Source organism: Apiospora phragmitis (assembly GCF_038363925.1).
Source record: "Apiospora phragmitis strain CBS 135458 chromosome Unknown utg000002l:1.0-5516284.0:1.0-5523493.0, whole genome shotgun sequence".
Taxonomy (NCBI): domain Eukaryota; kingdom Fungi; phylum Ascomycota; class Sordariomycetes; order Amphisphaeriales; family Apiosporaceae; genus Apiospora; species Apiospora phragmitis.
Window position 1 is genome coordinate 5,165,573 of NW_027117400.1, and position 18,215 is coordinate 5,183,787.

General features: G+C 43.7%; 7 protein-coding genes across 7 annotated transcripts; 4 read left to right on the forward strand and 3 right to left on the reverse strand.

Moving 5' to 3' along the window:
- Positions 1-845: 845 nt before the first annotated feature.
- Positions 846-1,049, reverse strand: PG994_002384 (uncharacterized protein; the record flags this gene model as incomplete). The annotated part of the gene is made up of 1 exon (XM_066853793.1): positions 846-1,049. The coding sequence occupies one exon, from the start codon at positions 1,047-1,049 to the stop codon at positions 846-848; it is 204 nt and encodes a 67-aa protein (XP_066721934.1).
- Positions 1,050-1,082: 33 nt separating this feature from the next.
- Positions 1,083-1,996, reverse strand: PG994_002385 (uncharacterized protein; the record flags this gene model as incomplete). The annotated part of the gene is made up of 2 exons (XM_066853794.1): positions 1,083-1,880; positions 1,913-1,996. 2 exons carry the CDS (start codon positions 1,994-1,996, stop codon positions 1,083-1,085), a joined length of 882 nt encoding a protein of 293 aa, XP_066721935.1.
- Positions 1,997-2,672: 676 nt separating this feature from the next.
- Positions 2,673-3,908, forward strand: PG994_002386 (uncharacterized protein; the record flags this gene model as incomplete). The annotated part of the gene is made up of 1 exon (XM_066853795.1): positions 2,673-3,908. The coding sequence occupies one exon, from the start codon at positions 2,673-2,675 to the stop codon at positions 3,906-3,908; it is 1,236 nt and encodes a 411-aa protein (XP_066721936.1).
- Positions 3,909-3,979: 71 nt separating this feature from the next.
- On the forward strand, positions 3,980-4,339 carry PG994_002387 (uncharacterized protein; the record flags this gene model as incomplete). The annotated part of the gene is made up of 1 exon (XM_066853796.1): positions 3,980-4,339. The coding sequence occupies one exon, from the start codon at positions 3,980-3,982 to the stop codon at positions 4,337-4,339; it is 360 nt and encodes a 119-aa protein (XP_066721937.1).
- Positions 4,340-5,839: 1,500 nt separating this feature from the next.
- PG994_002388 (uncharacterized protein) lies at positions 5,840-6,961 on the forward strand (the record flags this gene model as incomplete). The annotated part of the gene is made up of 1 exon (XM_066853797.1): positions 5,840-6,961. The coding sequence occupies one exon, from the start codon at positions 5,840-5,842 to the stop codon at positions 6,959-6,961; it is 1,122 nt and encodes a 373-aa protein (XP_066721938.1).
- A 2,092-nt stretch (positions 6,962-9,053) lies between these two features.
- On the forward strand, positions 9,054-10,586 carry PG994_002389 (uncharacterized protein; the record flags this gene model as incomplete). Its single annotated transcript, XM_066853798.1, has 1 exon — positions 9,054-10,586. One exon carries the CDS (start codon positions 9,054-9,056, stop codon positions 10,584-10,586), a length of 1,533 nt encoding a protein of 510 aa, XP_066721939.1.
- A 718-nt stretch (positions 10,587-11,304) lies between these two features.
- PG994_002390 (uncharacterized protein) lies at positions 11,305-12,595 on the reverse strand (the record flags this gene model as incomplete). The annotated part of the gene is made up of 6 exons (XM_066853799.1): positions 11,305-11,456; positions 11,512-11,537; positions 11,679-11,852; positions 11,936-12,080; positions 12,125-12,531; positions 12,579-12,595. 6 exons carry the CDS (start codon positions 12,593-12,595, stop codon positions 11,305-11,307), a joined length of 921 nt encoding a protein of 306 aa, XP_066721940.1.
- Between the last annotated feature and the right edge of the window lie 5,620 nt (positions 12,596-18,215).

Consider the following 18,215-nt stretch of genomic DNA (forward strand, 5'->3'; position numbering starts at 1 on the left):
CACACATTCTGTAATTTGGGTAGACGACCGACGCTGTGCATTGATTTGCGCACGATATACACTGTTGAGGGTTGGTAGTATGTCAGCCCACATCATAAGTGTGCATAAGCCGGTTGCCAACCATGATTTCATTACGTAAACGGAGCGGTAGCTAAGTGGTATAGCGTGGGATTGCAGTTGCTCTTTAGCCAGTTATCCTAAGGTCGCGTGTTCGATCCACGCTCGCTCCTATCTGTGAAGAATTCAATTTTTACTGCTGGTGAGCTTCACTTTTGGTTTCATTTTTGCCCCTTTTTTTGCCCCTTATTTCTTTCCTCACCAAAACTCTAAGTTCTTCGTGATCGACCCACTTCTGCTATGCCCACATGCCTTTCCGGGACACGACTAATCATCAACACGCAGGGCTGCTCCAATGCGATAGGGCGATAGTTCCGTCCTTCTTGGGCCTTTCCAGTACTGGGTCCCTATAAGGAGGGGCCAGTGACATTGTCCACGGATGTCTTTTCATAGCTTGGCGGCTGCTCTGAATCTGTCTCGTCTGCGCTTTGTGCATACACAGTTCGTTGGTTTCTGTTTCCCGCGTCTTCGAGGCCACCACCGACCTCTCTGACGTTGCCCGAGGTGTCGCTCTTTCTGTATGGACCTCTTCTTCTGAGATTATCCCACTTAATAGAAGGCTCGTAATCGTTATGACGAAGACTTTTTGGCCGTTCGGCGTCCAACGACGACAATTGACTATGAGGACGCGGATCCAGCCTCGAAGTCGGAGGGGCGAATTTTCACGCTACGCGGTGTCCCGCGTTTGGCCTTCTGTTGCATCGAATGTCGTCGTAGCGTTTCGTATTTCACTTCCACCACTCGACCTCCTCGTCGTGCAAGCGGCCGGGGAAGAATTCCTCCATGAGCGGCACACCGCAGCCGTACGTCACGTCAAAATCCATGATGCCGTCCATGACCTTGTGCGTCGTGATGGTTTCGCGGTGCCATAGTGGCATGTTTCGCTTCGCCGGTGGTAGTTCTACGAAAGCCAGCCATGTGTTTTGGAGCATGCCGAGAGCACCCACGGCCAGAATACAACATGTTTAATCTGTGGACGCGGCCACATTCACCAGCAGTAGGAGCCAGAGGAGACACGGTATCCAACAGGTGATTTGTGTCAGACGGAACCCAAGGGGGAGCCCGCGGAACATCATGGCTTTCCGCTTTTTGCTGTCACGTTGTGCGATCTTTTCTGATTCTTCCTCTACGTCAACCGACCGGGACAACCACTGAAACTTTTCCCAGGGGCGACCGACTCGAGGCGACTTCGAGAAAGACATACTTTCCAGGTTTAGGCACACGGCCCGCCCAATAATCACGACAATGTCTGTCGAACCGTTCCCCGACGTGAGCGCGTAACAGTCCTTCGAACGCTGTCCGTTGGGCAGATTCTCCGCTCTCCACTGCGGAAGCAGCCCCATGATTTGGATGAACAGCGTGCCCACGACGGTGATGAGCATGATGCCCCATTCCTGGTCGAGCCAAATGGGGACTGCCGCAACACCCAGCTGCAGGACAGTCGCAAGGGCCCCGATCACATGGACGAAGCCCCACGAGAACTGCGTGGGTCCATTATCGTTCTCCGGCGCCTCAAAGACGGATATGCGAATACCTCTCCCGTCGCCGCTCAGGGGCCACTCGCGCGAGACTTGCGCCTCGATGTCGCGGAGGAGCCGACTCATGACCCAGTTTCTGTTCTTGTGGGCGTACCCGGACTCCAGGTTGAATACCTTGACGTGATGGTCCGGGAGCGGGAGCAGGCGACCGTCTCGGATGATGTTGACCAACGTGGTGAAGGCGTAGGTAACGCAGCCAAAGGAGAAACAGACGGGTGTGTAGAGCTGCCCCGTCCCTGGGCGAAGGCATGTTGGACCACGTCCCCGCCGATGACCATGAGGATGGTCGAGACGTACGACAGGTTGATCCACTGCCCCCACGACTGAGCGGTTGCACTCATGGCGTAATACTGTGTGAGGGGTCGTATCTTTACTGGGATGGGTAGTTGGGTTTTCGTTTTATGAGTTTTGGGAGTCTTGTAGATATCAAAACGAAGCTATGATGTGCTTATATTACTAGCTACTACTACAACAACTATGAGGGGGAAGGTGTTCTACTTATAGTTCTCCGGGCCTTGAACGTGTGTACTGTACGCACACGAGCCCTTGCACCTTGTCATTCGACAATAGGTTCAGGATCTCATGTTTGACTCAGATACTTATATCGTCTTACCAAGGCATTGATACCTGCTATGAGGTGAAAGCAGCGCAAGGGTGCCTGACTTTGTTGACCCCGCTCATCAAAAGAAAAAACGCTGTGGCCAAGGGGGAGTTTGGGGGAAATCAGCCTTCTACCAGCAAACACAGACGTTAAACATCACAAACGGTACCACAAACAAGCAAACAAACAAATGAGAAAGCACATGTTATCGGTCATTGGATGGCCCGGTACTGCCGGCCACGTCACATTTCTTCTGCCAACGGGGATACCCTGCGGTTCGACCACCCACCAGAGCATGTGCTGTCATAAAAACCCCTAAACAGCCCTTCCCACCCCAACATATTCCTGCACCCAACCTGCCATTTCCAACACGATTAACTTCAGAAAGTACCATTGATGACGAGTCGTGCCTCAGGATGGCCCAATATCTGATCCCGAGTTCAATTCAACTGGATTTCATCAAGGCCATTCGTGGCCTGTATGAAGATGCTTGTGTCGACTTTGCTGCCGAGTTTCCAACGAAGCTCGGTAGCGACAACCTCGCGATCTCCGCCGACACTTTCAAACAAGACGCAACAAACAAGATGGAAGAAGACAAGAGGGACTGTACTGTGGCTATGACTAAAGCCCCGGAGGTCATATCTGGTGCTAGCTCAAGCATGGAATCCAGGATAAGGACACGGCTGTCCGCGGTCGAATCAGCTGAGGTGTTGAGTAGTGCTAAGACCTTGCTGATGCGAGGCAGAGTACACGAAGGCTTGTTTCTTGTGGAAAGGCTTGTAGGGTATCTAGAGGAGACTTTCGGCGTCTGGCACCATTTGCCGCTGGAAGCGCGCGTTGTCTGGTGTCTTCTCCTCACCGAAATCGGCCAGCTGGGTCAAGCCAAGTTTAAGTGCATTGATATGATTGAACTCAAGAGCGAGCACCTGGATCGAGACCACCCTTTGATCTTGGAGGCCACCTCTGCGCTAGTGGGCTTGCACAGGTCCAACTCTTGTCCAACTGAGGCCTTCTTCTCAACCTCCGAGAACTTGATTTCTCGATCGAGAAACAGCCTTGGCGCCGGAAGCCAACAGACTCTCCGGTACGAGTTCCAAAAAGCCGCTCTGAACCTCTGGGTGGGGAATTACGTCGATGGACTCAAACAGCTCCAGGACGCAGCATCGGAATCGAAGAAACGGTGGGGCGATGATCACCCCTGGACTCTTTCGTGCGTCATCGAGCATTCCATTGCCCTGTCTCGATCTGGGCGAATTGGGGAGTGCAAAGGACGTCTGGAGGGTGTGCTCCGCATCGAGAGCCGGTTATTCGAACTTGACATGGATGATTGCGAGAGCGACAATTTTATCGACAACCTGATCAAGTATCTCATCTCTGCCGGCCGACACAAGAACGACTCCCGCGAGGTCCACCCAAGTCTTCTCTACGCTTTAGGTGCCTGGGCCAAGAATGAGCTGACTCGGTGTGGCGCACAACCCGATCAAGTGATCAAGGCACAAACGGCGATACTTCAGATCAGAAAGCTGTCTCGTTCTTTCGGGCCGAGCCACTTGGCCACACTACAGGCTGGTCTTAGACTTGGCCAACACCCCTACGGGTTGATCCTGACGCAAAGCGGTCCCAAGCAGCTGAATCTTATTACAGCGAGGTGATCAAACTCGGCACGGCGCTACAGGGTCATCCTGTTATACTGCTTGCCGAACAGGGGCTTCACATCAGCAAGATGATGCACAAACCCAGTATTTCGGAGGCAGACAAGGTGCGCTTCCTTAGCATTCCTGGGCTGATGGGCAGCCGACTGGCCAGCCGATGGGGCAGGGGACACCCCGACACGCTACATGCGCTGTTGACTGCATTTGCGCCTTCCTGGTATATTGATAAGGTCCGCGCAGCCGGAGTGTCGGCCGAGCTGCGCCGGCGCCTACACGACCCGAAGGTGCGGCTCCAGCGGCTGGTCGAGTGCATCCAAATCGAAGAGGAGCTAGGGTGGTTCCAGTACCGCCCTAGGGAACAAGACGGAGGCGGCGGAAATATTCGCAGCCCTGGCTCAGTCACTACGAGAGGGGAGAGGCCGAAGAGCTGACGAAATTTGCCGAAGGCGAAGAAATCATCAAAAGGCTGCGTGGGGAAGTCATGGCAATTGTAGGGGAAGTGTTAGAGCGGGAACGGCACAACGCACGGGAGTCCATGCAGAGCGCCCGCTTCTACGACGCAGCGGATAACCTGCGTCTTTTGTCTAGTCTCGTCATAATAGTGCACGGGGAGTGCCACAGAGTGGTTGTGAATGCGTCGGTCGGTCTCGCGACGGCCCTGTGGAAAGCAGGTCAACAGAAGACCAGCCAGGATGGAACAGGCTCAAGTCAGCAAACTTCGCGCGGGCACCAGGAAGAGGCAGTGGACATAATGCGAGGCATAGTCTCTAGACTGGGCGATGACAGGGCAGCAGGAAATCGGTGGAAAGAAGAGCTAGAAAAGTGGGAGGGGGAACTGGCTATATCATCTCCCCACGGGCCTGAGTTGCCTAGTCGCTCGAGCTTTGCTGACGACGAGAGTTCCTGGGTTTGGGTGGATGACTGGGGGACGTCATGTACGAGCAGGGCTTCCAGCCGAGCTTGGTGTGATCAGGAGTTCAGACAATTGGGTATCGGATACTGCCAGTGAGTTGATAATTTTATTTTATAGGTTATAACCCAGTAGCGAGTAGATTATTATTTCTTGCCCGGTATGCCTCTGGTGCCGCGGGTGCGAGATAATCACCGCCAACTTGTATTAGTCGAAACCTCTGCCGGCCCGGACCGCTTCGATGTAGTCGATTCGTGGTGGTATATTTGCATTGATTAAGTCGACACGGTACCACTCGGTAAGCTCTCGGTGTACTGCGGAATGAAACCTCTGACCGGCCTTGGGCCATCTACCAATTCTAGGCAGAACCGGTTGGGCTAGATGGGACTGAGAACGGACATGAGACGAGGGAAGCCGAATGGCTGCTGGTGAGGCTCTGGGGCGCAGTGTACTTACCCCTCAAATACGCTTACAGGCAAATCGTCCAGCCCTAGGCATTCAACCCCCATGGGGCACCATGGTCGCCTACATTCTGCCTGACGCTTGAGTGCTCACCGGCCTTCCCAGAATCCCCAGAGCCTCAATAGGTACTTTCATATTAATCGAGGGCCCACTGACCAGAAATATAGCCGTCCTCGAGTATTCAAGTCCGTGTCGCAAAGTAAGGCCTGCAAAGTTTCCCCATCTGAAAGGAAGTTTCACATAGCCTCAGTCTATTTCTCGGACACGTACCGACAGTTGGTCTGTTTTTCATTGAAAACGGGTAGGTCGCCATTGGTTCAAATCATCGCCGAAGGTAAAGAAGCGTTGTAACATAAGTCCGTCTGAGCTGTGGATGCCACGCACCCTCCATGACGAGCAAGGTAGGAATAATAGATACAATATAGGTAGTGAGACACCCCGCGTAAGGCTGTATCGTTCTTTCCATCTCTCCCCAACAAACCCGTCGAGTTTTCACCTCTTCGTGTCTCTGGACATTCTCCAGGCTCGAGGAATTCACATCCCCTGAGTCGCATTCGCCATGTCATCAAACAGCACTCCATCGGAAACCAGCATTGAGCTGGCCGCAAGGTCTTTTGACTTGTTAAGCGCCATCGTGAAATCCAGCCAGACCTCAAGTGCCATTGTTCGCTCTACCCAAGAACTCGTCAAATGGCTCGCCAGTGAATGTGTTCAAGAAAGCATCTTCACGCAGTGTGCTGAACTGGCTCGGTCGCTCGCTTACCCAAACGAAGATGCTTTGGTGGTCCGGGCATCGATTGCCGAAGCAGACAAGAAGCTTCATACACTGCGAGCTCCCCTACGTCTCATCAATTCGGGCTCCCTCGGTCGACTGATTGCACAGGACCCAGAGTTCAGCTACATGGTCACGACAGTCACCTCGTTGTCGAACTTTTACAAGATTGATCGAATTACTGATACGGTCTGCTCCATGATGTTTTATCACAATGGAAATCCTGCAAGCGCCCAGTATCAGTACCAAGTTCAGCGTGCACCAATCCGCGCCGTCACACTCAAAATCGTCGAGAGCATTTCCCGCAACGTTGTGAATGCTGGTCATAGTCTCCAAGGCATCCCTGAGGAGCTGAGCCGTCTACATGTTCACCTGGTCGATCCGTCGACATTTGCCGCCCTTGTGCGAGGGATCAGAGAAGCCACGAACGACATCGTTCTCAGGTGCGACAGATTCATCGGAGATATTACCATGTGGTTATTGAACCATTTTCACGGCACCTTTGAAGTTGTCTTGCGTTCTCAGCTCGTTCTGAAAAGGCAGTTGGGCTCAGAGAAGCAGACAGTCCGTTTCTTCGTCACCAACGAGTGTGCTGATCACAAGTCCTGCTACTTGCAAGAGTGCACAGTTCGAGGCATCCGTCTCTACCGGATCTGGCTTGCATACAACCTTCCTCCGTGCTGCCACGAGCGCTGGCACGCCCGAAACACGACCGATGCCCCAAGCCCGAGCATCTCTGTATCGAGAGAATATGTGCTCGTCTTTGCCAGTATCACCTCGGAGTGCAACGCTCAATCGGGAGCAGAAGCTCCACGTCCAGACGACCGCAAAGAAGATCATGAACTAGCTTTTAAGACTCCCTGTAGAGGCGGCACCGGCATCAAGTTTCCAACTAACATTCAAGGCTAAGCTTGATGGTAGTAACGGGCCCTTCCGTCTTGGAGACCTCCTTTCAAGACACCCCGGTCTACTTCAGAAGCCCACAACTGATCCAAGCTTCACAGCCCCTGTCTTCGACGACGTTCGTGAAAAGCTGGATCAAGAAGCGGGGTTTCCGAGTGAAGCAGATGAGCCCACTGCAGAAGATCCTTTATTCACTGCTCCTGGTATCCTGGCTTGCTTCCCCCCTGCGACGGACCTCATGAACGTTTTGCAGGCAAGTTGCACATGCCTCCATTGTGAGCGCGGTGGAACGATTAGTCACTCGCCCCTTGGATGTCTCCGGTACTTTGCCTTCACAGAGCTCTTCACCATTTTGGCTCACGCAGTGTCAGATAGCTTGGGTGCTCCAAGACGTCTCAGGCCTGTCTGATCCAGTGCACGTAGGTGCAGTGTTGCTGCCGCTCTTTCACACTCTCTTGCGCAAGGAGTTGGTCGTTTGGGATGACGGGATGAGGGTATTTGCAGTCACCGTCGGCGGGTCTTCCATCGATTCAATTGGGGCTAATGATAAAGGCAAAGCGATGTTGGGCGCGACGTCAATGGTTGCCTTTCAGAACGGGTCCTTTATCGGCATGGCTCCTTGGATCGATTTGAAATCAGAAGTTCAGCCCCGACGTTGCTTCAGCGTTCAGATATTTGAGGGCAATATCGACGGTCTCGCTGAAGAGTTCGGCATTGTGCGATGTGAGACGGGAATGGAGGCAGTGGGTTTGCCTCCCGCCGATCGTCAGATGGCCCACATAGAAGCAGAGGACGTGGACAAAGACAAAATCGACATACAGACTGCGATATTCCGGGTTGGCACGTCGTCGTACCGTCTAATGACTCTGGTAGCTTCGGGGGCATACAGGCGAGTCGTCGATCCGACCACCACTGTCCACGCGTCAAGCCGCATCACATACTCCAAATATACTGACGGGCGCTTTGGTAAGGACCACGAAGGTAAACAAGCAGAGGTGGGAGTTGACTTCTATAACTTTGATGCCATTCTCGCTGAATGGGATCGTTCAAGCTCAACCGGGAACGGTGTGGTGCAAATGACAAAGGTGATCACCTCCCGCGAAAAGTTCAACGTCATTCTGGCGCTCTCCGTCTATGGGGTGGTCGTGTATGATCCAGGCGCAGCTTGCTGGGCGTGCGCCGTTCAGCAGACGCGTGAAACGCTGGCGGGAAATCCTTTGAGGTTAGTCAAGCTTGGATTAATGGAAAGAAGTATACTCGGTATATAAGTAGATAGGCAAAGAATGCATTTTGTTCGCTGCACTTTTCTGTTGGCAAGCGGACTCCAAACATCGATTGTGAAATGACTGCTGAGTACCCACGCCTTCGAGGCGTGTAATGTTCAAGCCCTCAAGCTCCGGCCCCCTTGTTTCCCCCGGTAGTGCCAACGGCGCCCAGCCCAACCTCACCAGGAGACGCACACCAACATTCAGGACTGCCTGTTTCGTTTCAGAGTATCTGGATTTTGGACTTAAGACTTAAGACCAAATCTACCATCTCGTCTTTTGATCACTGCATGCGTCGGGTAACCTCAACTCTGTCTCTTTTACGTTTCGTTTCCCCGTATTCTCTGGTTCATTTTTAGAAGCTTAGATCAGACTGGTCAAACGCGACTGTAAGAAGCATGACTTCAGCTTTATGCTACCTAGCTGCAGAATAGGCCAGTTGTAGGAGAGGTGACTGGGCTGCTGCCGTTGCCACCGATGGCGGGGTTGTCGAGGTTGTACGAACCCCCCATCAGGTATCCAGCATAGTAGGCATGGCTTATCGATACAGAGGTGCTGCGACCTAGTCGCTAAGCAAGGACATATGCCACGTAAGCGTCAGCTGCGGGAACGCTCGTCCACCAGCTCTTGAGCCTTACTCAAGGCGTCACATTTCGTACCAGACGTGCAACCTCATTCAGTACTAGATCAATCACGACTTCGGCTGCCAGCTGTAATTATCCCACATCCTCATCCTCACCATGTCTCAGGCATATACGCCGCGTGGGAGAAGCATCTTCAATTGGGAGGGGGTGGAGTCCCAGTGGCCAAGGAGATTACTGCATATCCCGACAATGACCTCCGTGGAGCGGCAGGAAGGCAATGCATACGGCTCCAAGAACGAGACAGAACCAGACTACTCCATCCTTACGTATACCTGGGGAAGATGGCCAGCGCCTGGAGGTCCTCATATCCAAGTTTCTGGCACCACCTGGACCATCCCTGCAGTTGACGAGTCCAAATTCACCGTTGCGAGTTTCCACGAGGTGATCAACAAGATGGGTGAAGTCCATGATTTTGCGTGGATAGACGTGGTCTGCATCGACCAAGAGAACTACGAGGTGAAAATGGATGAAATCGGTAAGCAGGTGGGCATATTCGCGAATGCATCCCGGGTGTACGTCTGGCTTTGGACCCTCCCCATCACTCGACTTCAGGCTGCATACGATGAAATCACGCGATGCAGTGCCTCCCTTCAGGATAACGAGGACGTTTGGGGCAAACTAAGACAGCCCCCTGGGGATGTGTTGCCATCTCTGGAGGCGTCTATCAAGACTATCCTGGGCGATTGGTGGTTCTCTTCACTCTGGACCCTGCAAGAAGGACTACTGAGACAAGATGCCATCCTTCTGTCACAGGATGCCGGGTATGTCAAGCATCTTACCAAGAGCGATGAGAATCCCATGGCAGCGATACGATATCTCGCCAAATCCTTCTCGAATCTCCGGGCGGTCCTGGAATCCGAAGACACACGTTTCACAAACGCCCCGTACTGCGCCGTTGGAAGCTCCATCATTCAATACATCCATCGTAGCGGGTACCCGACAGCGCTCCGTACTAGTAATCCCAACATACAGTGGGCCGCGGCACGATTCAGGACGACTACGTTTCAGCAGGACAGAATATACGGCATAATGGCATTGTACAACATTCAAGTAGGTGATGCCGTCCCGAATGCTAGTATACGCAAGGATCGGTCATTCTCAGAGCTCGAACTGGAATTCGCGACCGCTCTCAACACCAAGTCGCCACTTCTGGGACAGATGTTCGTCCATGCAGCGCCTCCTCATGCAAAGACCTGGCAGATCTCCCACGACATCATTGTGCCCCCCGAATACAGTTCTTACGACAAGGAACAATCCAGCACATGTTCGATTATGGGAAACCCGACGGGGTTTGCGCAGGTCGAGGGGCGGGTGTGTTGTCTCAAGGATCTAGCGCGGCTCTGGAAGGAATATAGTAGGCAACCATGGTGGAGTTCTCACTTCAACGCTGTCCTCGACGAGTATATTATCAAGAGCCACCCGGCCATCTACAACGTCCCCACATACCTGTCAGGTCTGTCGAGTATTCATACCAAACCGAATAGTATACTACTCGTTGATAGCATCTTGAAAGAGTTCGGGGAAGACACGGTTTCTGTGCTGGAACTTGGGGCTGAGACAAGGCGAGGCAGGTCTTACTACTTATATGGCTTGCTTCTTCTACACGCGCCACAGGATAGGAGCCGATCAAAGAGAATCGGTCTATGCAAGTGGCCCGCAGAGTCTTTGGCACAGGCATTGAAGCCGGCTGAGTGGGTTCGTCATCATGGGATACTCGAGTAGCCATCTCAATGGAACCCGAACTGCCTTCGTTGCTAAGCACAGCAGTTCATGAACTACATGTGGATTTTAGCTAAGTGGCGGATTGCACTGAATGCCTATAGAGTCCTATTACAGGCGTACGGAAAGCTCTGGGCGCCTGTATGCCTAGTGTACATGAAAGGGAAGTCGTTATTCTCTCGTTGCTTGCAATAGCAGAACCACTACATCTTAGAGAAAGCAAAGTCGGAGCAACGGACATCGTCAGGCGTACAGTGCACCCCCACTTGCGGTTCTTGCACATCGTGATCCTCGCTTCCGAAGCTCAGATGCATGACCGGCTCATCGTTATCCACCGACAAATCCCTTGACAGATCACTTGGTAGTGACGTAACGTCCCATCGCAGCGGCTGTCTGGATAAGGCTACGAGGTATTCTTTATCGTCTTGTTTGCAGGTTAGGTCGCTTTGCATAGGTCCGCTTTCCTCTAGGGCCGATTGCGCAGTGGACGCCCCACCCCTTTGCAAGTGTTCGTCCCGACTGTGGGTTGGCTGTGTGACTGTGTCCGTCTCTAAACTGGCCGTTAACAAGATCCCAAACGTAACGGACAAGGCTTAGCAATGAAACTGAGAGCGGTACCTACCTTCAGGCTGTCTCGCAGTCCGGGAAACGTAACAAGCTGCCGAGAGGACTAAGGAGTTTGTGCCACCGAAGACCATGTCACTTTTGAGTTTGATTCCCTTTAAGAGAGAAGGGGGGATAGAACGAAAATTGACCCAAGAATAAGCAGGATGAGTATGCTCAAATCGGAATATCCTGTGCCAACGAACGTATTCTCGGGAAGACGGAAATCTGTACGGAGGTGCTCATTAATAGAGCCCTTGAGGTCTGACCCTGCTACCTCATTAGTGTCGATATTGTTGAAAGTCATTCAGACCTGAAGACTTACTACCGTCGATGATAAGAATGAACAGGCTGTTTGACACTAGCCAGTGCAGTAAAGTACTCATTCCAATCATCGGGACACTGTACTTGTATGGCAGTTGGAGCCTCTATGTGGAGGTTTGTTGTCCTTCGGGGTAAGATGCCCTTAGAGGTTTGTACGACAGGCCATACAAATTCCATTCTTTCTCGACCTGGAGCTGCGTATGAAGCATGCTGATAGTGAGATAAACAAAAGAGAGTATCAGCTGCGGCATGTTCACGCAGATAAGCGTTGAGAGGTACCCAAGTCCATCCATAAGATTAATGGTTGTTACGTTTTCGGACGGACCAAAATTCCCAAGCGGACTGTAATAACCATCAGTATAGGACTTGTATATAACAAGCTACATCACGATTAAAGGCGTGACCATTTTGAAATGTATACGCACCTTTTGCCTGGAGATGTTCGTGAAATCACCCAGACGATGAATAGTCCCGACAGCGCAGTAAAGCAAGGAAAATATACCTGGATCCAGGCCTGTTGGACAAATGATAGAGCGCAGTCGACGGCGGATTTCTTTCCATCGACGAGGCCTGATGGACGAGATGAAGTAAGTATGATCAGCGTTCGTGAGTACTTTCCGTGAGTACTTTCCGCCGTGAGCAGTGCAAGCTCTGGCTATCCTTGAGGCTGAGTGTAGCAAGTCCGCGGGTGTAGATATCCGGATCAGTAATGAACGACTCGATAGCATCACCGGGTGTGACCAAAGAGACATCTTGCTGGAACCCTAGTATCGTGGCGCATGTAGCAATCTTGATAACCACGCAGAGTAGAACAGCCAGGAGTAGAACATTGGATACCAGGACTTGGAAGCTCTCCACTGGCTTGGCTAGGCATTTTTGGATGTCCAGTTCCCTTCGTATTGCCCGGTAGCCCGCTTCTGTTTCGTTGGCGGCGGTAGTGTTTCCGGGCTGGCCGTCATTGGCGAACGAGATATGTCGGGACAGAATGCGACCACAGATCCAAAAGAACGATGTTGTGGCACTTGTTCGATTATAGTGGCACTGTGTCCAAGACCATAAGGAATTGACCTGATCGATTGGGCCATCAGGCTCCCACTTGTTGTCAAGGCTGCTGTCAGTAAACTCGAATACTTCGTCTCGTCGCCAACCATTGGGGTCATTCGCTCCACTGGATACAGTGATAATGAGATCTTTGTTAAATAGGCTTTCGTACGTATGTACAAGTGGGTTCCGGGTTTAATCGGGGTTATATTACTATATTTATTTATTTATATCTATTTATAATACTAGCTACGAGGGGTATCGTATATCCCTCTTAATAAAATAGAAAAGGGGTTCGTACGCGTAGGTACGTAGTATTTTTTTTTTAAAGTAAGCTAAAGCACCCCTTTACGAGCCACCCCCTTACGGGCTACTTTATTAAGCTACCCTTACCCCTATAATTAAAGCTATTTCTACGACTAGAATTAACGTAAATATACTATCTTTCGTTATTTTTAATAACTTTTATAGCGTTATAAAGCCCTCCTAATACTTCGATATTGCTAGCTTCGTCCTCGTATACGACCTTACTTTTTAACTTCCGCTTAGCCCGGCGTATATTAGCTATAAGAATAAATCGTTATCCCGGTACGATTTTTACCTTTTAATATACTCTCATAGTTTTCTTATCGAGTTTAATTTAAAAATAATCGATTTAAGTTTCGAGATACGCGATTTTATTAACGTTTTAATTTAAAACCTTATTAACCTTTTTAATAAAGAGCTGTTAAAAGGGTATTTTAAAAGTAAAGTCCGTAGTAATTAATTTCTAACTATTATTCCGTAATTCTTAATTATTAAAGGGTGTTTTAATAGGTATTAAAATTAATTCGGTAAAAAAATCGGGTATTAATTCTTTTTTAATTACTTTTAATAGTTTTAAACGTACCCGGGTAACCCTTATATCTTTTAAGATAACGTATTTTAATAATAACGGCTTCGAATAATCCCGTGAATAAATCTTAGCCGTTTTTTAAACGTTTTTAATTATAAAAGAAGTTAATATATTAATTTTAACCTAGCGGTATACCTTTAATATATTTATTTTCGTAAGTTTTAATTTAAAAACCGTATTTAAGTACTCTTTTAAAATAATTCTTAACCTTTTTTTTAATAAATTAAAAACTCTTATATTTAAATCTTATATTATATAATTATAATATAATTTATAAAAGATTAGCTATATTTTATTTAAAAGATAAAGCTATAAAAAATTATCGTTCGTATACGATTTATAGTTATTATAAATTAAGACAACTTATTTATTATTATAATATAACCGTATATAAGGGATAAAAATATTTTAAATTTCATCTAAAGCTATAGTATTATTAGTTTACCCTTTAAGCGACGCTTTAAACCGCTAGTTATCCTAAAGATAGCCGTTTTAGTCTAGAAACCACTAGCTTTAGACATCGGCCTCTTTAAAAATAATTAGCGGCGGAAGGGGTACCCTATTATAGCCTATACATTTTTAGGTAGTAATCTATTCCCTTTTTTCGACGTCTTTTTTAAAGGCTAGATAATTAATAGCTTCGGCAACTACTTAGTGGTTACCGTTAACGCTTTAACCGATACTTATTTCGTCGGTATTATAAAAGCGTTTAAAAGAGATATTAACTAGCTCTAAGGTATTAAATCTATCGAAAAAGATATTAATATTTACTATTATAACTTTATTAACCCGGCTATAATTAATTATTTTCGACTTTATAGTTTTAATAAACTCGTTTTTAATTAAAAAACGAGTATATTATTAATATTTTAAAGTATAAAAAGCCTTAAAAGCGTTTAATATCTATTAAGCTATAAACTTAAACTTAATTAATATTAATACGAAGCTTAACCTAGCTTAATTAACGGCTTAATATATTAATTCGTTTTATAAAAATATTAATAAAACTTATTAATCTTTATTAAACTTATTTTTAATAAGTACACCGGCGAAACGGCGTTAAATATATAATTAAGGGGCTAATTATTTACGGGTGGATTCGTAAGTAGCTGCTCTAAGCTTTACGTCGCGCACGATAGCTTACATACGCTTTTAAATATTAAACGAAAATATCGTTATAAAGAGTAAAAATAGGCGAAAAAAATAAAGGTAATAATAACTTTAAAAAATAAAAAGTAATAATTAAATTAAAAAGTTTTCTAGTTAAGATATACGGTGAAAAGACGTGTTCGTGAGGTAAAACGCGGTGGCCCGTGACGAGGTGGCCCGTGAGGGGGTGCTTTAGCTTAATATAGAAAACCTTAGTTCTTGTTGTTCTAATACTGGCAGTTTTTTATTTTAGTAATATAATTAGTTTATTCCCCTTTTTAAATACGAGCCTTCCCTTCCCGAGGGTTTTATACGAATAGGTTACGCTAATCTAGTTTTTAGTGCCTGCTTAAGCCGTATAAATAATATTATACCTTTTTAACGTTAATTTTATTAAATAATAAGTCTTTTTAATTAATTATTTTAATTATTTAATAATAATAATAATAGGGGTATCGTTATATATCGCGATACGTAATATTTTATTAAAAATATACGAGTTTAGCTTTTCGATATATGTTTCTATACGTATAGTAAGGTTATTTATCGAGATTATTTATTCGAGGGCCTTATTTAAGGATATTTTAATAAAGGCGTTTACCGGGTTATCTTTACTATTAATATAATAAATTTATAAGATCTATTTTTTTAATATAATTTTTAAAAAGATATAATATTAATTATAAGCCTTTTTTTATTTATTATATTTAATTTAATTAAATAATTATAAAAAAACTTTAAATTTATATAAAAAGTTATTAATATATTTTTAAATTTTAAGGTTTATATAATTCTTTTAAACGTAATACTTAATATAATACCGTTATTTATACCGGAAATCATGCCGTATAATTCATTAATTAATACGTTTAGTATAACCTTTTTATATTTCGTCGAGATTTAATAAGTAATATTGTTTTAAATTTTAAACTAATCCTTTATATAATTTATTTCTTAATTTAATAAGATTAAGTATTTAAATTAAAAAGTTAAATCTTTATTATTTATAAACGAATTATTAATAAATATATATATTTTAAGCTGCGTGTCGAGTATTAAATTTATTAATTAATACGCTTATTTAAGTTTTTAATATTTTTATTTTTTAAGGTTTATATTTAAGTAGCGATAACATATCCTATAAGCGAATATCCTATATAAGCGAATGTTTTATTCTTTTACACCCTTTCTAATAAAATATAAGTTAATTTTATTATAATATATTTAAAATATTAAAATTAATCGGAATCCTTATCTTTAAATACTTCTATATTATTTTAATAAGTACGCGTATTATGCCCGGGCTCTCCGTAAATTTTATAGCGTTATAAACGTGTTCTAAACGTCCTCGTATAATTACTTTTTCGATACGATTCGTTTTATAACTATTTATTAATATCTTTTTAAAATTATAAGTCTTTTTTAATTTATATATAAAATAATCCTTTATTTTATAGCCGTTTTTTTTTCGTACGGCGGCGCCGGCTAAGTATTTTATTTATTTTTCGAAGTATCGCGTTTTTACTTTTTAAAAAAATAACTCGATATATAATATATATTATAACCTTTACGATCTAATTAAAATTAATTAAAATAAATATCGGAAAACTATTTTAATATTATACGATACGGTTTCGAATATATTCGGTTTAAAATTAAGCCTTAATCAGGTTATTTAAAGTTTTTAATTCTTAAAGAAGAAATAGGCCGAAAAACGTCCCCGGAAGTATTAAAATATATAGCTTTATATCTAACTATAAAATAATATATTCCGGATTATACGGAACGAGTCCTATTTTTTAAAAGCCTCCTCATATATTCGAAACGGTAAAAATCGCTTAGAACGCTTTTAAAAACGCTAGTAAGAAGTCCTCCTTTAAAATATAAATAATATACGCCTATATAAAATATTTAATTTCTTTCCCGTACACTTTTTTTAATATATAAAAATAGCCGATATTAAGAGGCTAGAATTTATATAATAAATAAGAAAGTATATAAACTATAATAATTAAATTCTTTTTATAATAAAGCTCGAAAATTATTAAGTAATGGTTTTCGTAACCGTTCAAGACTAAAAAGCGATAATAACCCTTTATATAAAACCTAATATATTAATTAAAGTATTAAATTTAATCTTCACTTTTTTTATTCGTAGTTTAATTATTTTTAATAATTACGATCACCTAATCCTTCCGTAATAAACTGTTTTCGTATTAAAAAAAAAGGTACGTTTTCCCGGTAAAAATAATATACGGAGGGATAGCGTAACCGTATAATCCGACGCCTTAAATAATTATAATTTATTCCCGGTTCTTTTATTATATTACCTTAAGCTTTCCGTATTAATCGGAAGTGGTTATAATTATTTCGAACAAAATTTAATTTATAAAAAAGCCGGTTTTATTAAAATTATAGATATCCTCTTTTTAAATCCCGTACTTATAAATTATATTTCGTATAAAAGTAAATTATACGCGATACGCGTCGAGATCTTTATAAAAAACTTTTTAATAATTAATTCTTTGATTAAAACGCGTCCGGAGGTCTGGTTATTATCGTACGAAATTAAAGGCCTAATTAACGCCGACGCGTTCCGCGTTACGTAAATTAAATAATCGATTCGCTATATCTTTTAAACTATTTAATTAGGGAAGAAACGATCGCGTATTTAAATTAATAATATATCGAATAATTATATCTTTTTTAAAATTTAAAAGCTTTTAAAAATTCGTAAATATTTCGTATCGTATAGGTTAGCTATTTCGTTTATATTATAAGGTTTTTAATAAAACGTAATAAATTAATACAGCTTTTCATATACTTAAAATTAAGTTTTCCTAGAACGCTTAAAACGTTAAAATTATATCACTTTTTTTTTAAAGTTATAACATTTTTAAATATAAAAGAATATAAAAAAAGGTTAAAGTTATAAGGAAATTTATAAAAGTGGGATATTCGCTTATGTGGGATATTCGCTTATAGGATACGTTAAATAAGTTATACGCTATTTTTAACTTATAAATAAATATTAAGTATATTTTTTTTACTCGGTAAGAGATATATTATTAGTTTTTATTAATAATTTTCGAGTTAATAAGTTTTAATTAATTAATATATCCTTTTTATTTAAAAAAGATATCGTATAATTTTAATTTAATCTTACCTTTATTAAACTTAATTAATATGTTTTCGGTTAAAATATTCTTTAGTTTTATATAGAATTATTCCTTTATTAGCTTTTCTTCCTCTTTTTAAAAAAGGGGTTATAATAAAGTTAAATATATCGTTAGTTTATATTATTATAATATTAAAAGTATCTAGCCTTTCCGTAATAAATAATAAGTAGGCGTTATATATTAAGATTATTATTTTAAAATTTTATACGTAGTAATTATAATATATTTTAAATTAATAAAATCCCGACTTTATTAGTAGGTATAAAGGTAATATAATTTAAAGTAGCGTCTTTTTAAAATATCAAGTTTTTAATTTTATTAATAAGCGTGCGTAGATTAGTTAGTTTAATTTATTACAGGATTAAGTATACGCTTATATAATATCGCGTAGCTTGTTTTATACGTTAAAATGTCGGATTAAGGTCGGTTTAAAAGTTAAAA